Here is a 20846-nt window from a genome sequence, read left to right as displayed (position 1 = left end):
AAAACAAGCAAACCAACCAACCCACTCCCCCTGAAAACAAAAAAACCCCACGCCTATGTCATCACAGACTCAGCAAACCATTTCAGAAGACAACCCTATATGTATTTTACACTTTTCTGTCCTGTCTATTTCAAGACATCTCTCTGTAGAGACAACTATCCACAAAGGAAGTCCATCTTTACAGGCCTGGTATGGTTTAATACTTTCAAATGGAACATACAGAGATGAAAAACTTGTTTAAAGCTCCAGTCCTATGAAATCTCACTGCAAAGACAGAAATTCACAATGCAATCCTCAAAGATAATTGAAAATATTCCCACCTCAGGCACCATTACAAGACCAAAGGTCAGTCCAAAGAGAATCATGTTTATTCCATACATCCAACGCAAGAATATGAAATAAGATGCTACTGATGAGCCAAAGTGACCTGTGAAAACATGACATGTGATAAAAAGGCAGATAAGGTAGTCCTTTGATGTTATTTTATCTAAAGATGCACAAAATTTATTTAAAATAAATAAAATCAGGAAAGGGTTTTAGTTACACATTTAATTGGTTCTAATGTTAATTAATTTTAAATTCTAATTAATTCTAAATTTAATTAATTTTCTTTTTTTCTCTTTATTACCATAATTCTAATAACTTTTCTGCATATTGCATACTAATATGCATTGAGCTGGCTAAGAAAACAGACACAAAAATATAGTATTAGTTAAATTGACTATTTAGGATCTGATAGAAGCTGTGATACTTGCTATTATTAAGTAATCTCTAGAAATATGTTTCAATTCTTTTTATATTTTCTCTGTCTGATGTTGATTTTAAGCGTTCTTGACATGCTAAGCCAGAATCAGCCCAGTTTTAATAGGAAGCAGCGCAGAATTAGCCAGTGGGGAAAGCCTTTCCAAGGAGACAAAACAGTTTCCAGTGCTGTTACCAGAGTTCTCACCAGATTTTTTCACAAGAGATGAAAAAAGTTATCTGCAAGTGTTTGTACCCTTTCTTTCTCTTACTTTTCTGTTTACGTGCTCTATATGTAGCTGGGTGTGCAGGCAGCCCCATCTCTAGATGAAGGATTTGACCTCACACAGTCCCCTGTGCACAGCTACGAGGCTACAGGAGAAGCACTGAGAACCAAGGGCCTGATTTGACCCATAGTCTGCAAGTCAGGCCAAACAAAAATAAAAGCCCAAATTCAACCCCAGCTTGCTTCAGCACAGTTCTGCTTATTATAGGAGAGCCGTCAGCTAGAAAAGTACTAGATTTCAGTTCCATTACCACTCATTTGCAGGGGAAAAAATGACCTTTCTCTAGGTTTTTCACACACACAGTTTAGGAGCCTGGTGCACTCAGACAGCAAATGAGAAGTAAATCTCTCTGTTCAGAGGAACTTATATTGTTATTTATATTGTTATTTCCACACTGTTTTGCAGATATGTAACAGATTCTTTCAATCAATAATATGAACCTAATAAATCTTGTGCTATTTGGGGCACATATATTAATATTTTACTGTAACAGCTCAATCAGTAGAAAATTTAATACACTTACGCAGGTTTAATCCCAGAGCATAAACAGAGGCCAGAGCAGCCTTATCATGTGATCCATGTGGGATCACACACAGATCTGCCATTACCCATCGCAGAGGGAAACTGGAGAGCTGATACCCTGGCCATGGCTGTGCACAGTCCCAACTTACATGACACCTTTGCACAAGCCAAGTTAAGCCACCAGTTTTTCCATCAAAATATTCCTGCCCTCATTAGAATGTTTAACATTCACAGAGATCAAGCAAGGGCAATTGTAGCAACGTGCCCTAACTGTCAACATTATCAGGTACCATTGTTAGGCACAGGGGTAAACCCCCTCAGCAGCTGCCAGTTGTGGCAGACAGATGTCACCCATGTCCCCCAATATGGGAGACTGAAATATGTCCACGTGTCAGTAGACACTTTCTCTGGAGCTGTCTTTGCATCTGCCCATGTGGGAGAAAAGGCAACAGATGTGATAAAACACTTTCTCCTTGCCTTTTCCACCCTGGGAGTGCCCAAAGAAGTGAAAACAGACAATGGTCCTGCCTATGTTTCCAATAAGTTGTAAGATTTCTTTAGTCAGCGGGGCATCCAGCACACCACAGGCATGCCCCACTCCCCCACAGAACAGTCTATTGTTGAAAGGACCCACCAAACTCTCAAGAGGGTCCTTGACCAACAACGTGGAGGTGCAGAGGTTAATTCTCCTGTTGTGAGACTCTCCAAAGCTCTCTTTACCATCAATTTCTTAAACAACTCCTTCTCAGAACCCTGCCCCCCTATATTCCGACACTTTACCAATTCAACACAGGCTAAATTAAAAGAGCAGCCACTGGTGTTGGTCAAGGATCCAGAGAGCTGTCAAATTCAGGGAGCCTTTCCACTCGTCACCTGGGGAAGGGAATATGCTTGTGTTTCCACACCAGCAGGTTTGAAACGGATGCTGGGAAAGAATATCAAACCCTACCTTGGACCACCGACAACAGCTCTTGAGAACATAAAAAAAACCACAGATAACCCTGATGCTGAATCAGCCAAAGACAAGATTAGTGCTGCCTGGAGGCGGCGTCGATGCAAAGTGACAAGCCACATGAACATCTAATTTGCACCCCCTCCAGACTGCTTCAGTTAAAAATCCCCCTGAACCCCTCTCACCTCCCCTCATGTTTTCCCCACCCGAATAATCCCTTACCCTTCCTATACCCCATATTTACCTTCTTTTTTGAAAAGGGGGGATGGAAAAGGTAAATTGATAAAGGGAGAATGAACATTTTCAGTTTCAGCTATTCTCGAGTGATTCGACCTTTCAATAATCTAGCCTTGATCCTTAACAACTTTGTTTGAGACCCTTACAAAGACACTGGCCCCAACTCCCCCATGGAAACCGGCACCTGTCATCCTGCCATCTCCTAAATGTCCCTAACCCGAGCAAGTACACAGAGACACTGCTGTGGCTACAGATGCTGTGGCTGATAAGAGCATGGAAATAGCAGCCTCGATAGCCCAGAAAGGTCCACCGCACCCAGCACTGTCAAAGGAACTTGGGACTTATTGGGACATTGGGAACTCAGGGGAGGGGTTACCTCTTTTCAGGGGCTTTGCGAGTGTTTCTAGTTGTTCTGCTATCCATTCATTGCTTGAAATACTGCCACAACCCTGGACCCTCACTGTCAAAAATGAAAATACACTTTCCCCACTCATAGGAAAGGGAAGTATGATTCCCACCTTGGTTAGTTCCACATAAATGGAGGAGGGCTTGTTTTAAGGTAAATTAGGGGGAAATGTTGTAGTGGCTAAGTCCACTTTACACCCCTCAAGTTGCCTTAAAAGTGGTCTCTCCTTACAACACTGTGCTAGAAGGTTCTCCCTTTGTCTAGATTCTGCTGGTCCCTGGCCCTCTCCCCCTCCCATCCCTTCTCCCATTGGCCCCTGTTATGTCACTCAACCTTGCCTCTGCCCCCTAGCCCTCAGACTGTTGGTTTTGGATGCTCTGCCCGCCTTTGGGAGCTCTCGGGATAAAACTGGCGTGGGCTTTCGGTTTGGTTGTTCTTCTTGCCGCTGTTCCCTTCGGGTGTGTTGCCATTAAACGCCTCAGAACTGCATGCAGAGAACCCCTCTTGCCTCTGTCTCTGGTTCGTGCATAGACTGTGTGTGTGAGAAGCTGTTCATGACTACCTGCAAAGGTGAGATTGTGTGCACGCATAGGTGCTAGGAGAGTGCTGCCGAAGCAGTCCATGAGGGACCCAGTAGGGACAAATGCAGCATCGATCCACCGAAGCTTCTTTATTAGGACACATTTATCACAGTGCAAAGGGAGGAACAAGCCATTCTGTCAAGGATTTCAGCATTTTGAATCTGCTTTATTCGCAGTTCAATTAAATGATAATTTTGAAATTTCGTGTGAAGTGGCCAATCTTAGCAGTGACTGCCATACTGGGAAGTCTGGGGAGAGGTATAGATTGAGAGACTTTGAGTTAATCTATCTGGTTGTGATATGCACATTACCCAGTCATAACCGAACTACAGCCTTGGGGCATGCTATGGACTGCAAAAATACAGTGCAAGAAATTATGAAGATTTCTGATTTCAGGTTACTTTGTAGACCTCTCCATGCCACATTATTTTTTTGCTCAAATCCTGATATCCCCATTCCAATGGGAATACCTTCTTTTCACGCACTGAGTTGTAGTTCTCGTACCAGTTATCCTGATGAAACTGCTGCCATGCATCCACCTGGAACACCTGCAGTGAGGCAACACATTGGAATTACCTGCATCACTGTAGCTATTGCAAGCCAATGCACAGACTGCTCATGGGCTTTATTCTTTTTCACCAATCAGGAAAGAAGAGAGACCTCTGGTAAGTAAGAAGCTTAAGTATGGATGAGGGTAGTTTAGCCGTGACTGCCCTTAACTGCATTTTCAGAATGGGCAGGTCCAAACAAGGACCTGCAACAGGGAACGCAGGAAATGTCGCAAATGGACTGCACTAGCTGTGAACGAAATCAGTCCAAGTTTTACCAGTATTTCAAATCTACTCTGAGGTGCAACATGTTCCATGTATTAATGAAATACTTCTAAGTAGACTTTAGCCATCTTTTCCTGCATCCACAGCCTCACCACAGTAGGCATTGGCATGAAGACTGGTGTGCATTGCATAAATTTCATCAGCAGAGTAAGAGTCACCCTTTCCCAGTACAGGTCTGTGTGATTCCCATAAAGTCCTGTTGCACAGATAATACCACATACCTGTCCTGTAAGGAAAAGAAGCCTCTATTTTCTAAATATATATACTTCATACATTTACCAACATCTATCTCTTTTGAACACCAAAGCCCCAGCATCAGATTCACGTATTGCCAACGTGAGGACACAGCACAGCAGAGCTTGATGCCTTTTGTTCTGAAGCCAGTCTCCCGGTCCTAGAAGGGACTCAGCTTGAAGAAGGGATAGCCCAGTGAGATAGCCCAGTGCTTCAAGCTGTTTGTTACCTGATCTGTCTGGATAGCTGGAGGACTGGAAGAGTCAGACACAACTGAGAAAGGCTCTTTATGTTGTAGTGAGAAGTATTTGTTGTAAAGGGAATCTAAGTGGCAGTTCCTTGTGGATACAAAAATGCTGCTAGCAAGGGTTTTCTTGCTATTTTCTAAGTCCATGAGAGACTTGTTCTCTCACACAAAAGATAGTAGCAGAGTTCTGTAAACAATTAAACACCTGCAACCTTGAAAAGTCTTGTTTATAGTATAGTAGAAACCTATTAGGCAAGGGATGTTTTAGGATTCTAGCCAATCACCCCAAGGGGTGGCTGATCCTTTGTCCAATTAGACTATGAAGAAAAAAGTCTATAAAAGAGTTTGTAAAATAATTAAATAAATCAACCTTGCTGCACAATTCCTGCCTGCTGGATCTTCTCTCCTCCTCCCTACAGCTGCGGGACACAGTGATATACCCTAGGGCGTTTTAATAGTCCCTCACTCAGGTATCCATGCACTTAAGTCAAATCTCCTTCAAATAAAGGGCTGCAGTTTAAACTCATCACTGGAACTGCAACACAAAACCAACTTGTGACAGACCCCTACTCTCAGACATACCCATAGGAATGACTACACTGCCTCGTTTATACATGGGGCATCCAGGGCCACTACTGTTCTCTCTGTGTTGTATTATGTGGCTGAAAATGAGAGAAATACAACTTACATGAAGCTCAACCTAATAAAAAAAGTGGCAGAAATAATTGCACTATAGCCTGTATAGTATAATATGTATAAAATAAATACAGACAAAATAAAGTGAAGGTGAATAAAGTGAATGGCTAAATCACAATTACACTTTTCTAGGATTAATTTAAACACTGGCTCTTGAACTGCTACCTGTATAATGACGATTTTTTATCTGTAAAGTGATAGTCTCTGAAGAAAATTTTCAACTAATTATACAATCAAGCTCAACAATGAGAAAATAAATACTCATTGATTTTAAACGATGCATTGAATACAGACACATATTCTAAAGGAATTATCACTTTGGCAGACATCAGAAATGTGGTACTAGATCCTATTCTTACTTACTTACTTTCAATCTCCTTAATTTTCATTTCCCAGGGTATGCAGGCTGTCTTAAAATTTTCAAAATCTCTTTGAAATTTCATCCATTTCTGAAATGAGTCACAGAAAAGAAAAAACAAAAACCACACTATCATCTCAGTGCCCAGATGCTCAGCTCTTCCTTGAGCTAATGCAACCCCTTAATCGTCCACAACATCCTTTGGCAGAGTCCACAAAGTAACTGCTTGTGAAGAGTCATCTCCTTTTGTTTCCTACTGGGTTTGTGTGAATTTCCTATTTCTACCACAAGAATTATTAGCTAATCACTTCTTTTAATGCCAATTTTTTCTTTTTTTCTTTTTTTTCTTTTTCTTTTTCCTTTTTCTTTTTCTTTTTCTCTTTTTCTTTTTTCCTTTTTCTTTTTTCCTTTTTCTTTTTGTCTTTCCCTCTTTTTCTTTTTCTCTTTTTCTTCCTCTTCCTCTTTATTTTTTTCATCCTTAACAGAGGGCTGTCTCAAGGGAAAGACTGAGTTTTGGATTCAGTCCACACAAATACCCAATCTACACCAAGAGAAATTACTTTCACGAGATACTGAATGCTTGCAAACTCCTGTAAAACAGTTGATTTTTGTTTTGATGACAAGTTTCAAAAATCAATCTGTAAGAATTTGTTAGAAATATTTTCATGCAAGGGCAGTGGAAATAAATGTTTTAAAATTCATAGAAAGACAAGAAAAGCTGCTGTGGTAGATGGGTACCCATGGCAATAATCTCCAGAAGTCTTCCCCATTAGCTTTACAGAAAGTTAGTGAAACAATGAATTTACCTTGGTCATCATCACTTTGTATGCATAGAATTTTTTTCCTTTTCCTTTCCCAAGAGCACCTTCAAACTTTTCAACAAAAAGCTGTGCTTCCCTGGAAAATGAGGGCAGAAGGGAGATACAGATTATGGTATAGGAAATTTTATATTGTCTCTATCATTTTAATATAATTTTTTTACTCCTCATAGAGCTTTATAAAATCTTGTTCCCTCAGTAATGTTTGGAAAGGAAAGTTCTGATATTTTGTATTTTGCAGATGACTATATAAGTAATGTATATGTAATGCAAAAATACAAAAACTTCAGTCACCTGCTCTAATACAAACATATTTGGAGCTCTAAGATCTGCCTACATCCAGTCAATGTTATCAAATACTTTTAGTCACAGTGACTTTTGCAGTTCAGCTGCCACTCATTTGTGTGATGCACAAACAGTTATTCCTGTTATTCCAGCACTTATTCCAACAGAAGAAAGAAGGATCTCTGCAGGATGGTGCAGATTCTTGGTGGTGATTACCTTTCTTGCTTTCTGTAATTCTTCACTTTTTCCTACTCTTCTAATTTCTCCCTTGCTCTCTTCTTTGATAATGAGTAAGAGTGAATTAACATTTTGATTACGAAAATTTGACCTCATTTGTGTCTTAATCTTGCTCTGGATACATTTGAACGTCCCCCCTCTGTGTTGTGGCTTAGGATGCATTCCCAGTTTGGGAGGGATATGTGGACACTAGAGCTTTGGTTCCTTTGTGTCTACCCTTCTCAATTCTACATTTAATTTAGCTCTTCCAAATTTTTGTGTATATCTTCTCTACCTTTACCAGTCCCAGAGTAATTTCTTCAAAATGCAGCTTCACTGGTCCCCAAAAGGCTAAAATTTAGCTTATGTAGGTTATGTGAGTTAAATAATACAAATATGAAAGGAAGACTTTTAAGCTCTTTTTAAAATGCATAATGTCTGTGGATTAAAACAATAAAGAGACGAGATCAAGTGCATACTAATGTTTCCTCCACTTAATCCAATTTCAGTTTATGACTTTCCATTATATCTCTCCTACGAAAATGTGCTCTAGAGGCTAAATGTCCTAAACCACTGGAAAACAGACCAAGCATTCTTAGCTGTCAGTGTACTCACAATCCTTTAAACTGTTTTGTCATCACACTGGATAACTTCAAAGCACTGCACATTATGTTTGGTATTTTGCAAAGCACTTGGGAAAAGGTAGACTATTGGGAAAATATTGATTGTGATGACATCTCTTTCTTTCCAGAACAGCTACAGATAAGTATACTGAGTAAAATTAATTATTATGCTTATGTTTTCTGCACACATATTTAATACAAGGAAGGAAAAGATGGTGTTAAACTGCAAAATCTGGCAGTGTTAGTGGCAGTATAGCAGTGTAGTTGAGATAAAGGAGAATTAAAATTATGTGAGAAGGTGGCCATTAGCCAGGTCATAACTTTTCTAAACTAATGGTTAAAAATCTCAACATCTATAAAAGTAACTGTATATTTTTAGTAACTGCAAATGCTTAGGGTGATCTTCAATGTGAAGATCTGTTGAAGCTTTTCACAACTTAGACACCCACTGCAACAATTGCTTTAGCTTGCAGTACCAAGAATCCATATAAGTGCACATAAGTGCAAAAATGAGTTACTAAATTTAATTTTCAGTGCTTGAGAGCTTTCCCTATTTGGGAGCACTCTGAGCACTCTCTCTTTCAGAGCGCTCTCACCTAACCCCAGCTGGTGAAACATCAGGGCCAGTGCAAGTTCACATGACCTCATCAAGACTTCAGCACGCATTTTCCCAACATTTGAGATCATGAATCACTCTTTTTTTCTCTCTATAGCACAAGGAAAGAAAAGATTCAGATTTTAAAAAGTTAAAAATACCCAGCCAGCCCCACAGCCACAGAGCCCACCTATTCATCACTACGAAAGTGTTCCTTGAGGATGGAGTCAGTGTCTTTTTAAGGATCCAGATTCTTTATTTCCAATTCCATGCTTCTGGATCACATTTGTATTCTGGATTTTGAAGTCTGATCTTTCTGTACTTAGCTAACATTGACACTGACTGAGGGTTCTGTATTTTCCAAGCCACTCTGAGTCCTGAGATTTTGCAGCTCACTGCTCACGTACCATTTTTTTCATTTTGATTCCCAGAAATATCTACACTTAAATTACAGCCCTCCCATGTAAGTCAGAGAAAATAGATTGGTTCAGCTGCAGGAAACCTGTGTCCAAGGTCGCCTTTAAATCCAAGCCTCAGAATCTAAAATCTTGCTGCTCTATCGACAGATATAAGGCAGTCCTGACAGCAGATGGCAGCTTCCTCCTAAATTCAGCAGTCAGTGCTGGAACAGTGCCATAAAAGCAGGCAGACTCAATAAACTGCACGCCTACCTATGTCCCAGGTCAGCATACTGTATTCTACTACCACTTCTTTCGCCGGGTAATTCAGGCTTGTTCATGAAAATTTTCTGAAGTCAAAACCTACAGAGTAGAAAACTTGTGTTTGCAGTCACTAATTACATTACACTGCAGAATAAGAAATCTTCAAATTGTAGGTTGGGTTTTTAGGGTGAAGCAATAAGTTAGAAATTTATGGACATAATCTGAAGACAGCAATAAATACACTAAAAAATTCTCAATAGCATATATGAGTACATTTTGCATCTATAGGTGAACATTAAAACTCTCCACAAACTTGTTCTGCTATAAAACGAAGCTAAGTCAAAACAGGAAGGAATTCTCCACAACGAAATTCCTAAAAATATTTATCTTAAACTGCTAATCCAAACCCTCTTTTGACTAGTTTTAAATTAATTTTGCTATGTTTTCTACTAAAACTAGTTTTTCTTATCCTCATCTGCCTCCTGGATCCCCATCGAGCAATCTTTCAAGTGTTATCAGCATTTAAGCTTTTTCTCCAGGACAAACCAAAACATTGCTTTATGAAAGTGGTGATCTGGACCTACAGGTTTTATGCTGCTGATGCTCCTGAATGCTTCCCTGGATTTTGCTTTGCCAGTGGCTGAAATTTCCTCTCCCCTTGCACCCCTTCTTCCCTAAATGCTTTACAACATATTTTTCACTGATTTTCATCCTGTTTCCCTGCAGTGGACTAATTCAATCACTACATCACAAACAAACGACTTATTTCTTACTGAGTGGTTACACGTGCAGTCAACTGAGTTGCACATGCAAGACTGGACCAAAAAAACATTGAATCCATATGTACACAATGTTTATGAAGGTATTTTCATGCTTCATGAAAGAAGCAGGAAGCAACTCCTTTAATTTTTTTATAAATTGCTTTCCCATACTTAAAAGTTTGTTGTATAAATCCTGAAAGAAATTACCTAAGTCCAAATAGTGGACTTGCAGTATTATTTTCATTTACACTGAATTTTACTCTGGTCTAATACAATGAACTTTAATTTTTTTTTGTTGTTGTTAACAGAATTGCTGGTATTCATGCATTGACCATTAATGCACGCTGACCATGACAAGATGTTTCAAATATGCATTAAAAACTGCCAATAATGTTTCTAACTCTCGTGAAAATCATCACATAGTTAATAATCATCATGTAATTAATGAAAGAGTCGCATGTGCTATATGGCCAAAAGAGTGGTGGTGAATGGAGTTAAATCCATCTGTCATCCAGTCACAGTGGTGTTCCCCAGGGCTCAGTACTGAGAACAGTCCTGTTTATTATCTTTACTGATGATCTGGAGGAGGGGATCAAGGGCACTCTCAGTCAGCTTGCCTCCTTAGAGGAGGTCATAGTGAAGAGGGACTCAGTCTCTTCTTCCAGGTACAAGCAACAGGACAAGAAGAAACAGTCTCAATTTGTTCCAGGAAAGGTTGAGATTGGATATTACAAAAAATTTCTTCACCAAAATGTTGTCACACATTGCAACAGGCGGCCCAGGAAAGCAGCCAAATCACCATCCCTGGAGGTTTTCAACAGATGTGTAAATATAGTAATGAGGGGCTTGGCCTAGTGATGGACTTGACAGTGCTGGGTTAATGGTTGGACTCAAGGATCATCGGGTTCTTTTCCAATTTAAATTGGTTTGTATTACTGTTATGAAATCAAGATAATTTTTTTAAATCAATTACTTTGTAAAAGAATAGTGGAAGTCTTTTCCCATTGTTTGAATAAAAGAAATCGAGTTACCTTTGATGTTCTACAGGCATAGCTCATATTTTTGGTACATGGTGGATTTTACCAATAACATTCTAAATAACATTTTCATATGGCTTATGTTGCTGGAGCCATTAAACGGAATATGTATTCATTCTCTCCTCAGCTTTTCTTCCCCCACCAGCTCTGCAGCAGATTAGCCCCACTGACTAATTACTCCACTGACTAGTTACTCCTGACGTCTGTGGTTTGTAAGTTACTTAAACCTCCTGGCCTTAAAAGTTCAGCATCAACTTGGCACCATTCAGTCAGAGACCAGGCTTCCCACATCCTTTCCATGTCTGTGACACGTGTTCTTGTTAAATATCATTCAACAGATTACTTAATTAAGGTTTCTACCTTGATGTCTAAACTATATAAATGAAAGACATCTATTTGTACATCCCTGCAGACTTTTGTCCAACTTTGTCCTTTCCTCCGTCTCTTTTGTCCTATAAATAAAATGTGAGAACAGGAAGAATGATCAAGTCTTAGAACTACTTTAGAAACCACAACAAAACCCAAAAGTACATATATACCTATTCATGCCCATCTGGAAGTAATGTGACTTCACAAACACAAGGATGTGTCAAAAACAACGCAGACCAACAAAACCAAGCTTTGTAATCACTGGTATCATGTGTTAGAGGTAAATTATCTGTATCACAAGATAGGCCAAAGTGTGCCCCTCTAGCTAACTGTGAATTTAAAGAAGCTTTAGAGAGAGCTTATTAATTGAATTACAGATGCAAGAACTAATAAATGTTTCAGAGGTCCAGGCATTATTGTCCCAGAGAAGCCTGAGTTAATTATTAATACGAGGTGTGGAGTTACAGCTTCCAAAGTGCGAGGTGTACGGTACCTCAGGCACTTCTGTGCTGCAGAGAGAGGATGCATTACAACTCTTAGAGCTTATTGCTAATGAATAGGATTCAAGAGGATTGATCACATTTTTCAGTAACAGGTCAGGAAGGTTTCAGATTCTAAGAACTAAAATCTCCATAAAAAGAAATGTCACATGAATCTTGATGATCCAGGACTTTTGCAAGTTTCAGAAGATTGGCTGAAAACAGAATTCAAAACAAATATTGTTAGGCACAGCTCACTTGAAAAGCAGTTCAGCAATAATAGTGGGAAAATTATAGTGTTATTTAATACCCAGCTGGCCTCCAAGACAACTGGCCTCCAGGATTGTCAGTATGTCCACAGTAAGAGAGATGAAATACTGATTGATGGGAGTACAAAGAGTGCAACAAAAGATTAGAAATTTCCACCATCTCGCACATGCACCTTTTACATCTTCGGGTTTGTATGCTTATAAAATAACCTATTTCTAATTCATTTGTCTTGATGGGTAATCTAAGTCCTGTAATAAAATGAATTATGCTACAAAAACACTGAAAAATCACCGTAATATGTTTTGTCCCTAGCATGTGATCTGCTATGATGGAGTGTCCACATCAGTGGAAAAGGGAAGTCCATCATCCTGTTGGACCTAGTCCAAAGGAGAGCCACCAAGTTGCTCTCAGAGCAACTTAGTTAGAGGGATGGAGCCAGTCTCCCATGAGGAAAGCCTGAAGGAACTGGGTTGGCTCAGCCTGGAAAAGAGAAAGTTTCAAGGTGACCTAATTGTGGCCTTCCAGTACCTGAAGGGGGCCTGCAAGAAGGGGGAGCGACTTCTTATGAGAGAATGTAGTGACAGGACATGGGGGAATGGCTTCAAACTGAAATAGAGTAGGTTTGTATTAGAGATTAGGAGCAAGTTCTTTCCTGTGAAGGTGGTGAAGTGCTGGCACAGGTTTCCCAGGGAAGTCATGTATGCCCCATCCCTGGAAGTGCTCAAGGCCAGGCTGGATGGGGTGCTGAGCAACCTGGTCTAGTGAAAGGTGCCCTTCCAATGGAAGGTGGGTTGGAATAAAATTATTTTTGAGGTCACTTCCAACCCAAACCGTTCCATGATTCTTTGTGAATAACCAACTCTGCACTGCTCTGATTTTCCTAGGGAAAAAAAAAAGTAGTTCTCATGTTTCTCTTTATAGTGTGTGTTTAATTGGAAGTCCTTCAAAAAGCCTAAGCTTGAGGTTTTACTGTCTTTTTTTATATAACTTGTTATTTCAGTTGTTTTGATAGTGTACTAACTGTCTTGTGGCACAGTTTTAGAGAGAACAGTTGGCACATCTCTGGATTCTTGTGCTCAATTCTCTAATTATATGGTACCATAATAAACATTGCTGTTGGATATAAACTACCCAGTTACTAAAGAACTTTGTGTTTTTATAGTACAAATTTTTTTCTATCTCAAGTGTTATGAGGACTAATAAGGGGAGTGAGATGAGTATACCAGAGACACACACAGTAACACAGCATTTAAACACTTCCCTTTTCTTCACATGGGTGCAAAACTCAAGCAGAAAAATGCACAAACAGGGATGCCATTCCCAAAATCCAACCCTCAGACTTAAGCTGGGATAGCTTTCCCTGAGAGGTTTCCAGTTTGCAGCAGCTGAAGCTCTGGCCCATTAGTTTTAATTTTTTGTACCTTCTTCTAACCCAAAAATCACAGAATCATAAAATCTTCAAGGTTGGGAAAGACCTTTAAGAGACCTTATGTGCAACTGTCAAACCAGCACCACCACTGTAACCCCCAAAAACACTAAATCAAATCACTGAACACCAGATCCAGATGCCTATTGAAAACCTCCAGGGATGGTGACTCCACCACCTCCCTGGGCAACCTATTCCAATGCATGACCACCCTAAGAGTGACAATTTTTTCTAATATCTTATCTGAATCTCCCATGTCTCAGCTTAAGGCCATTTCCTCTTGTCCTCTCACAGCAGGCACAGTTGCGGACACGGGTCCCCCACCTCACCACAGCCTCCTTTCAGGGAGTTGCAAAAAGCAGTGGGGCCCCCCTGAGCCTCCTTGAGACTAAACAACCCCAGCTCCCTCAGGTGTCCCTCACGAGAGATGTTCTTCAGTTCTTTCAGGAGCCTCGTTGCCCTTCGCTGGACACGCTCCAGCCCCTCAACGTCCTTTTTAAAGTGAAGGGCCCAGAACTGAACACAGACTTGGGGTGTGGCCTCCCCAGCGCCCAGTACAGGTGCATGATCGCTGCCCAGGTCCTGCTGGCCATGCTGTTCTTGATACAGGCCAGGATGCCATTGGCCTTCTTGGCCACCTGGGCACATTGCTGGCTCATGTTCAAGCAACACCTCAAGTTCCTCAAGTTCAAGCAACCTCTCAAGCCACCTCATGGAAAGCCTGTAGCACTGCATGGGGCTGCTGTAACCCCAGTGCAGGACCCAGCACTTGGCCTTGTTGAACTTCCTGCAGTTGTCCTCAGCCCACCGATCGAGCCTGTCCCTCTGCAGAGCCTTCCTACCCTTGAGCAGACCAACACTCCCACCCAACTTGGTGTCATCTGCAAATTTAATGAGGGTGCAATCAACTCCAATGCCCAGATAATCAAGAAAATGTTAGACATTACCAAAGCCAAAACTGAGCAGTGAAAAATACCACTAGTGACTGGTCATCAACTGGATTTATCTCCATTCACCACCAATCTCTGGGCCCGGACAAACAGCTAGTTTTTACCCCTTGAAGAGTCCGCCCATACAAGCCAGTTTTTCTGGAAGGATGCTTTGGGAGACAGTGTCAAATGCTTTACTGAAGTCTAGATAGATGACATCCACAGACTTCCCTTCATGTACTAAGAGGGTCACTCTGTCATAGAAGGTGAACAAGGTGGCAAAGCACAACCTGCCCTTCTTAAATCCATGTTGGCTGGGCTTGATCCCCTGGTTGTCCTGCATAATGTCACTCAGGATAATATTTTCCATAAATTGCCTGGAACTGAGGTTAGGATGACAGGCCTGTAGCTCCCCAGATCATCCTTCTGATCCTTCTTGTAGATGAGTGTTACATGTTCTAATTTCTAGTCAGCTGGAGCTTCTCCAGTTAACCAGGACTGCTGGTACATGATTGAGAGTGGTTTGTTCTTTCACCAGTTCCCTTATTCCTGTGGGGTGGTGTGGAGACACAGCTAGAAAGCAGAAGTGAGAGCACTGCTAAACTCATGTCAGAAGTGGACGCACTAACGCTGATAGGCTGCGAACCATGGCAGGCAGTACGGCCTACCAGGAAATAGCTAGTATAAGGGAATAGCATGCTTGGTATGTCAGTTAGTGCTAGCTTGTAGTTTTGCAATGTTATTAAGAAACATAGATATGGTTGTTATAGTGATTGCTGCTTATATAAGAATCTATTTTTAGTTACTGCTGAAAAGGTATAAATACTCAGCTCTGTATCAATAAAATTGCTTATTGCATCCAAGCAATCTTCCCTGTCTCTTCCATCGGTGACACCGTCCTGGATCACGCAACAGGGTGAATCCCACCAGGACACATAGACTTGTGCATGTCTAACTGGCATAACAGGGCACTAACCATCTCCTCCTGGACTGTGGGGGCTTCACTCATTTCCCCATCACCAGCTTCCTGCTCAAGCAGCTGGGTACCATGAGGACAACTGGCCTTGATTTTGATGACTGAGACAAAGAAGGCATTAAGTACCTCTGCCTTTCCCTTTTTCCCTGTCATTGCACTACCCTTTGCATTCAACAAGTGGTGGAGACTCTCTTTCACCCTCCTTGTGTTGCAAAGGTATTTATAGAAACTTTTTTATTGTCTTTAGAATTAGAAGCCACTCAGGTTCTAGAAGGACTTTGGCCATTCTAATCTCCTCATACATGACCTTGCAACATCCTGGTAGTCTTCCCAGGTACCTGTCCCTCCTTCCAGAAACAATAGAGTCTCTTTTTTTTTCCTGAGATCAAGCCTAAGATGTCTGTTTGGCCAGGCTGGCCTTTTTCCCTAATGACTTGTCTTCCCGCATGTGGGGCAGCCTGCTCCCGAATATTTAACAATTTCCTTTTTAAAGCACATCCAGCTGTCCTGGACTCCTTTGCCCTTCAGGACTGACTCCCAAGGGTCTCAATCAATCAATCAATCAGTCAGTCAATTTCCCCCTCTCTCTAAATCTCAGTCTTACAAGTAATAATTGATGGTTATTATCACCTGGTGGCTCTTCAGGTAACTTTGTGCTGACCTGAGTAGGCAGTGACAAGAAGAAATGTCACAAGTTCTCATGTCCCATAGAAAAGACAAAACAATATTATTCACAAACCATGTAAACTAGTAGAGGGAAAATTACTAGAACAAGAAAAGTCTTCTGAAGGAGAGTATTTGTCTTGGAAATTATAAAAAGTCTGGACTCTAAGCACACTCATACTCTCAGTAGCACAGACCACTGTGTCTCCAGCCAACAGCCTAACAAGTCTATTGCATTGTGCCTAGGAGAGAGGTGATGTTGTTATAACATCTTTTCATCCCCCTCCACGTCCTCTTCCTCACTTTTTTCACTGTGAAGATCAAGAGTGGTTTAGAGGACCAGAATCCCTTCCCTTACCCTACTGGTGACACTGTTTTGGATGCAGCCCAGGACATGTTTGGTTTGCTGGGCTGCAAACCTGTATTGTAGGCTTTTCTTTGACTTCCCACCCACCAGCATCCCCAAGTGCTCCAAATGGCTGCTCTCCATCTGTTCATCCCCCAGCCTATATTGATGCCGCGGGTTGCCCCGAAAAAGTTGCAGCACTTGGTCTTGTTAAAGCCAATGAGATTCCCATGTGCCCACTTCTTGAGCTTGTCTGGGTCCCTCTGGATGGCATCTCATCCTTCAGGTTGATGCCATCTGCAAATTTTCTGAGGGTGCACTTGATTCCTCCATCTATGTCATTGATAAAGACATTAAATTGCACTGGTGCCAACACAGACCACCAAATGACACCATTTGTCAGTGATGTCCAAGCAGACATTGACCCATTGACGACCAGCTCCCTGGGTGTGACCATTCAGACAATTTCTTAGCAACCGTACTGCCCACCCATTTAATCTATATCTTTACAATTTAGAGAGAAGGATATTGTGGGGTACCATGTCAAAAAACCTTACAGAAGTCCATCTAAATGACACGTACAGCCCTTCCTTTGTTCACTGATGTAGTAACTTCTTCACAGAAGGTTTGTTCAGGCAGTTCTTTCCCTACTGAAGTTGTGTTTATTGTCTCAATTCAGCTCCCCATCTTCCAAGAGCTTTAGCAGAGCTTCTAGGAGGATTTGTTCTGTGAATTATTGTGTTAATAGACTGGATGCATCTGTTTCTTCCAAGATCACTGCCCACAACTGGAAATACAGAGGAAAAGATGACCTCTGCGCCAGCTTTCCTTACCAGATACCCCAAGGCCCAAAGTGTCTCTTGATCATCCTTGAGCTACATGGCACAGTGTCATCGCTACCCACTACATGGAAAACCAATAACAAACAATAGTCCAAGGGACATACCAAGTCAGGAAATTTTCTAGGAATTGCTAGGAATTATGGGATTGAAGAATGGCTATAAAAATAGCAGCTTTCTCCATAGGAAGAATACAAACAAGTACTAAGTTTATGTACGTGGGGATCCTTCAGTTATAGAGATCCAAAATCTATTCTGCTCATTTATATTTTCTGAAATTTCTCTTACCTTCACAATGCTTCTGCTTTACATCTCCTAGATACTGTTCTCTTCTACCTCCTTTGGTTCCTTCCATTACCTCTATGCAAGTTTACCCTTTCCAAAATTACCTTACCTTTTAGAAGGACAAATCTGTAGACCTTCCATACCATATTTCATATGACTGTGTTTTCTGTCCATATTAAAATCTCTCTGCAGGACAGACCATCCTTTCTCTGCTAGCTATGTTTTGCTGGTATTTGGGTACTGCTGCAGTGAATGAGTTATCCAAAACAGGAGAGCACAAGAGTTTTGTCAAAAGAATAAAGTTCTCTCTATTTACCCAGTTCGTGTGCTTGGTGGAAATTTAACTGTAAATGTATACTTCATTTTTGGCTTCCAAGTAAATATAACCATAGGTTTGCTAGGGCAAAATACAATTTCCTATGTGGCATACATAAAAATGAATGAAAGTCCAAGGTCTGCTTCCAACCAGTTTGCTTTTCTGTAAGTTAAAGTTTTTCTTTCCTAAAAGTCAGACTAGGAGATAAATCCTCTCTGCTCTCCCAGCAATCTTGAGGTAATCTAGAAATTGCATCATTTTTCTGAGAAATATTAATGAGATATTAATCTTAGCAACGGAAGAATTTACCAACATCAACCTAATTGAAGAAAAGGAAAATATTTTGTACTGGCTTGTAATGAAAATTCTGAAAACAAAAAGATATTAGCTTTCCATATTTGATTTCAGCTCTACATAGACAAGAAAGCACTGATCTGCAACACCATTTATCTCCATTTACTGTGACAACACATCCTAGGGAAGAGAGATTAGAAGTGGTTTGAAGCTAATTTTGTGAGTAGGTCCAGAACTAAAGTGAAAATTCAGAACAACAGTGTAGAGCAGGATAGCAGATATCCATTATGGAAATCAAACCATACTTAAGGACAGACAACTTCTTTTTCATCTTCCATGGCTTGTTTCGTAGTGTGGCAATGAGTTTCTTTTTTTCTTCTACCTCTTCTTTCAGCTTGGCCAGTTCCTCCTCTGTAATTGGTTCCTCCTCAGATTCAGAATCAGAGCTTCAAGCAAAAGCAGAAACAAAAAATACCACCAAAACTCAGATAGGACAAAAGTTTTCACAGAAAAACATACTTTGTGTTAATTTCATTTAAATTTGAGACTAGATAAACACCTCCACATTTGCACAGAAGGAAGGACACACTTCATTTACACTTGTTATTAATTTTAGTGTGAAAAGAAAAGCCTGCACACAAAGTGCAGAGCACTACACCTTCAGCATCTCAGGGACAGTGGGCAGAACTCTTGGGGTAACATCTGACAGTCACTGATTTTTCCTGCAGCTGTAACTAGCCTCCTATGAGTCCAACCCAAACCCACCATGGTGAAGTGAGGATGCTGTAACTGCAGCCATAAAAGTGAACTCCTTCACTTTAGTGTGTCACAGTAGAAAGAAGAGACACTACAGCCAGAGCCAAGACAAATTTAAATACCAAATAACAGCCCATGCACTTAGCAAGGCAATAGCATTTCATAGACAGGAAGAATTCAAAGCCACATTGCAGCAAGACCACGAGAAAGCAGCAAGCACTCAAAGGAAGGAGATGCAATTGTAATGGCATCTCCAGGTATGTTGTGTCTGTGATCTGAACTTATCCATACATCAGTTTGCAGTATCTTTGCAAAGAACTGCCGATTAAAACAATATTCACTCTCCTAAAATCTGCATAGGTACCCTTTTCTGTTAGAAATCTTGCATCTCATATAATGGTATGTAGTAATTCATTAGCAACAGGTGTTTGCTCTTGTTATGCCAGCAAACAGGCAAATAATAAAAAGGAAATCATTAGATTCTGACTTTCTGCCCTAAAAAAGTTGACAGCGACAAGTACCACTAAGTGATGTCTTGGTACTAGCAGATTGATGCATTTCTATTTGTTCTTGCTGTGTTTTCTTTAGCTTCTTTTATTTGTTTGCTTGTTTTTTTGCTTGTTTTCTGACTATTTAAAACTGTACTGCAGGTTGGTTTGGTTTGTATTTTTTTTAATGGTTTTCTGGTTTGTTTGGGGACCAATTCTTTCAGACTTTATCAAGCAAGTAGTTTTCAGACTCTTTTGCTTATACTTTACCATTCTGAGAGTTTGATATCTGAAACCTGATGTGAGCCCTGAACGATTCATTACCTAATGCATAGGTTCTGTCTCCTGGATAATTTAAAAATTATAAACCTTTTTTTCTACCAAAACAGTGTTTTTAGAGATCTAAATGACATAAATGACACAAGGGTTTACCAGTAAGAATATTCATAAGACTCAAAGCAAGCAAATAAAATAAAAACAAAATACTTTTTGAAACACAGGAAAATACGAATTTCTTATTGGTCATCTACCTATAGTCTTCATAAAATATACTTAATAATAGCAAAAAATTAGGGGAGGAGCTGAAAACTTTCAGACACACAGAAGTTAGCATAGGAAAGAAAGAGGCTGTCATAGCTGTGTGTCACCCTGCTATTAAAGGCTAAATGCTGTTTATTATCATAGAGACATAGAATCATAGAATGGTCTGGGTTGGAAGGGACCTTAAAAACCATCTCTCTCCAACGCTCCCTGACATGCAAGTATGCCATTCACTAGATCAAGTTGCTCAGGACCCCATCCAGCCTGGCCTTCAACGCTCCCCAGTTGTGGGGCATCCACAGCTTCTCTGAACAACTTTTTCCAGTATTACACCACGCTCTGAGTAAAAGATTTCTTCCTAATATCTAATCTAAAGCAGTTCTCTTCCAGTTTAAAACTTTTGCCTCTTGTTCTGTCACTGTCTGGCCATGTAAAATGTCTTTCTCCCTCCTTTTTATAAGCTGCCTTAAGTCACTGGAAGGCCACAGTGAGATCTCCCCAGAACATTCTCTTCTCTAAGTTGAGCAATCCCAGTTCTCTCAACCTGTCTCGTAGGAGAGGTGCTCCAGTGCTCAGAGAATCTTTGTGATCCATACTGAATAGACTGTCACCTTAGAAAGTTGAACCCATCAATCTTATACTTTCAGGCTTCACATGATAAAAAACAGTATCACGGAAAACTTAAACCTACATAAAGAAAAACTGCTACTGAACACCACATCTATTTATTGTCATACCAGTATTGTGAAGAGCGAGTTGAGAAAACTGAAGTCAAATGG

The 20846-nt window shown here is 40.5% G+C and overlaps 1 protein-coding gene across 1 annotated transcript in view; it reads right to left on the bottom strand.

Annotated features, from left to right (window-relative positions):
• The window catches only part of TMC1 (transmembrane channel like 1), a 58535-nt gene that overhangs the window by 25344 nt on the left and 12345 nt on the right, over positions 1 to 20846 (bottom strand). Inside the window, exons 4-7 of the mRNA XM_048292305.1 lie at positions 18589 to 18729; positions 6901 to 6991; positions 6104 to 6185; positions 321 to 427 (exon numbers count right to left, since the gene is read on the bottom strand). Of these exons, the coding sequence (XP_048148262.1) occupies positions 321 to 427; positions 6104 to 6185; positions 6901 to 6991; positions 18589 to 18729 (421 nt within the window). The remainder of the gene's footprint in view (positions 1 to 320; positions 428 to 6103; positions 6186 to 6900; positions 6992 to 18588; positions 18730 to 20846) is intronic.

Source organism: Corvus hawaiiensis, chromosome Z (genome assembly GCF_020740725.1).
Source record: "Corvus hawaiiensis isolate bCorHaw1 chromosome Z, bCorHaw1.pri.cur, whole genome shotgun sequence".
Lineage (NCBI taxonomy): Eukaryota > Metazoa > Chordata > Aves > Passeriformes > Corvidae > Corvus > Corvus hawaiiensis.
Note: the sequence above shows the minus strand (reverse complement) of the source record. Positions and strands in the feature narration are given on the sequence as shown.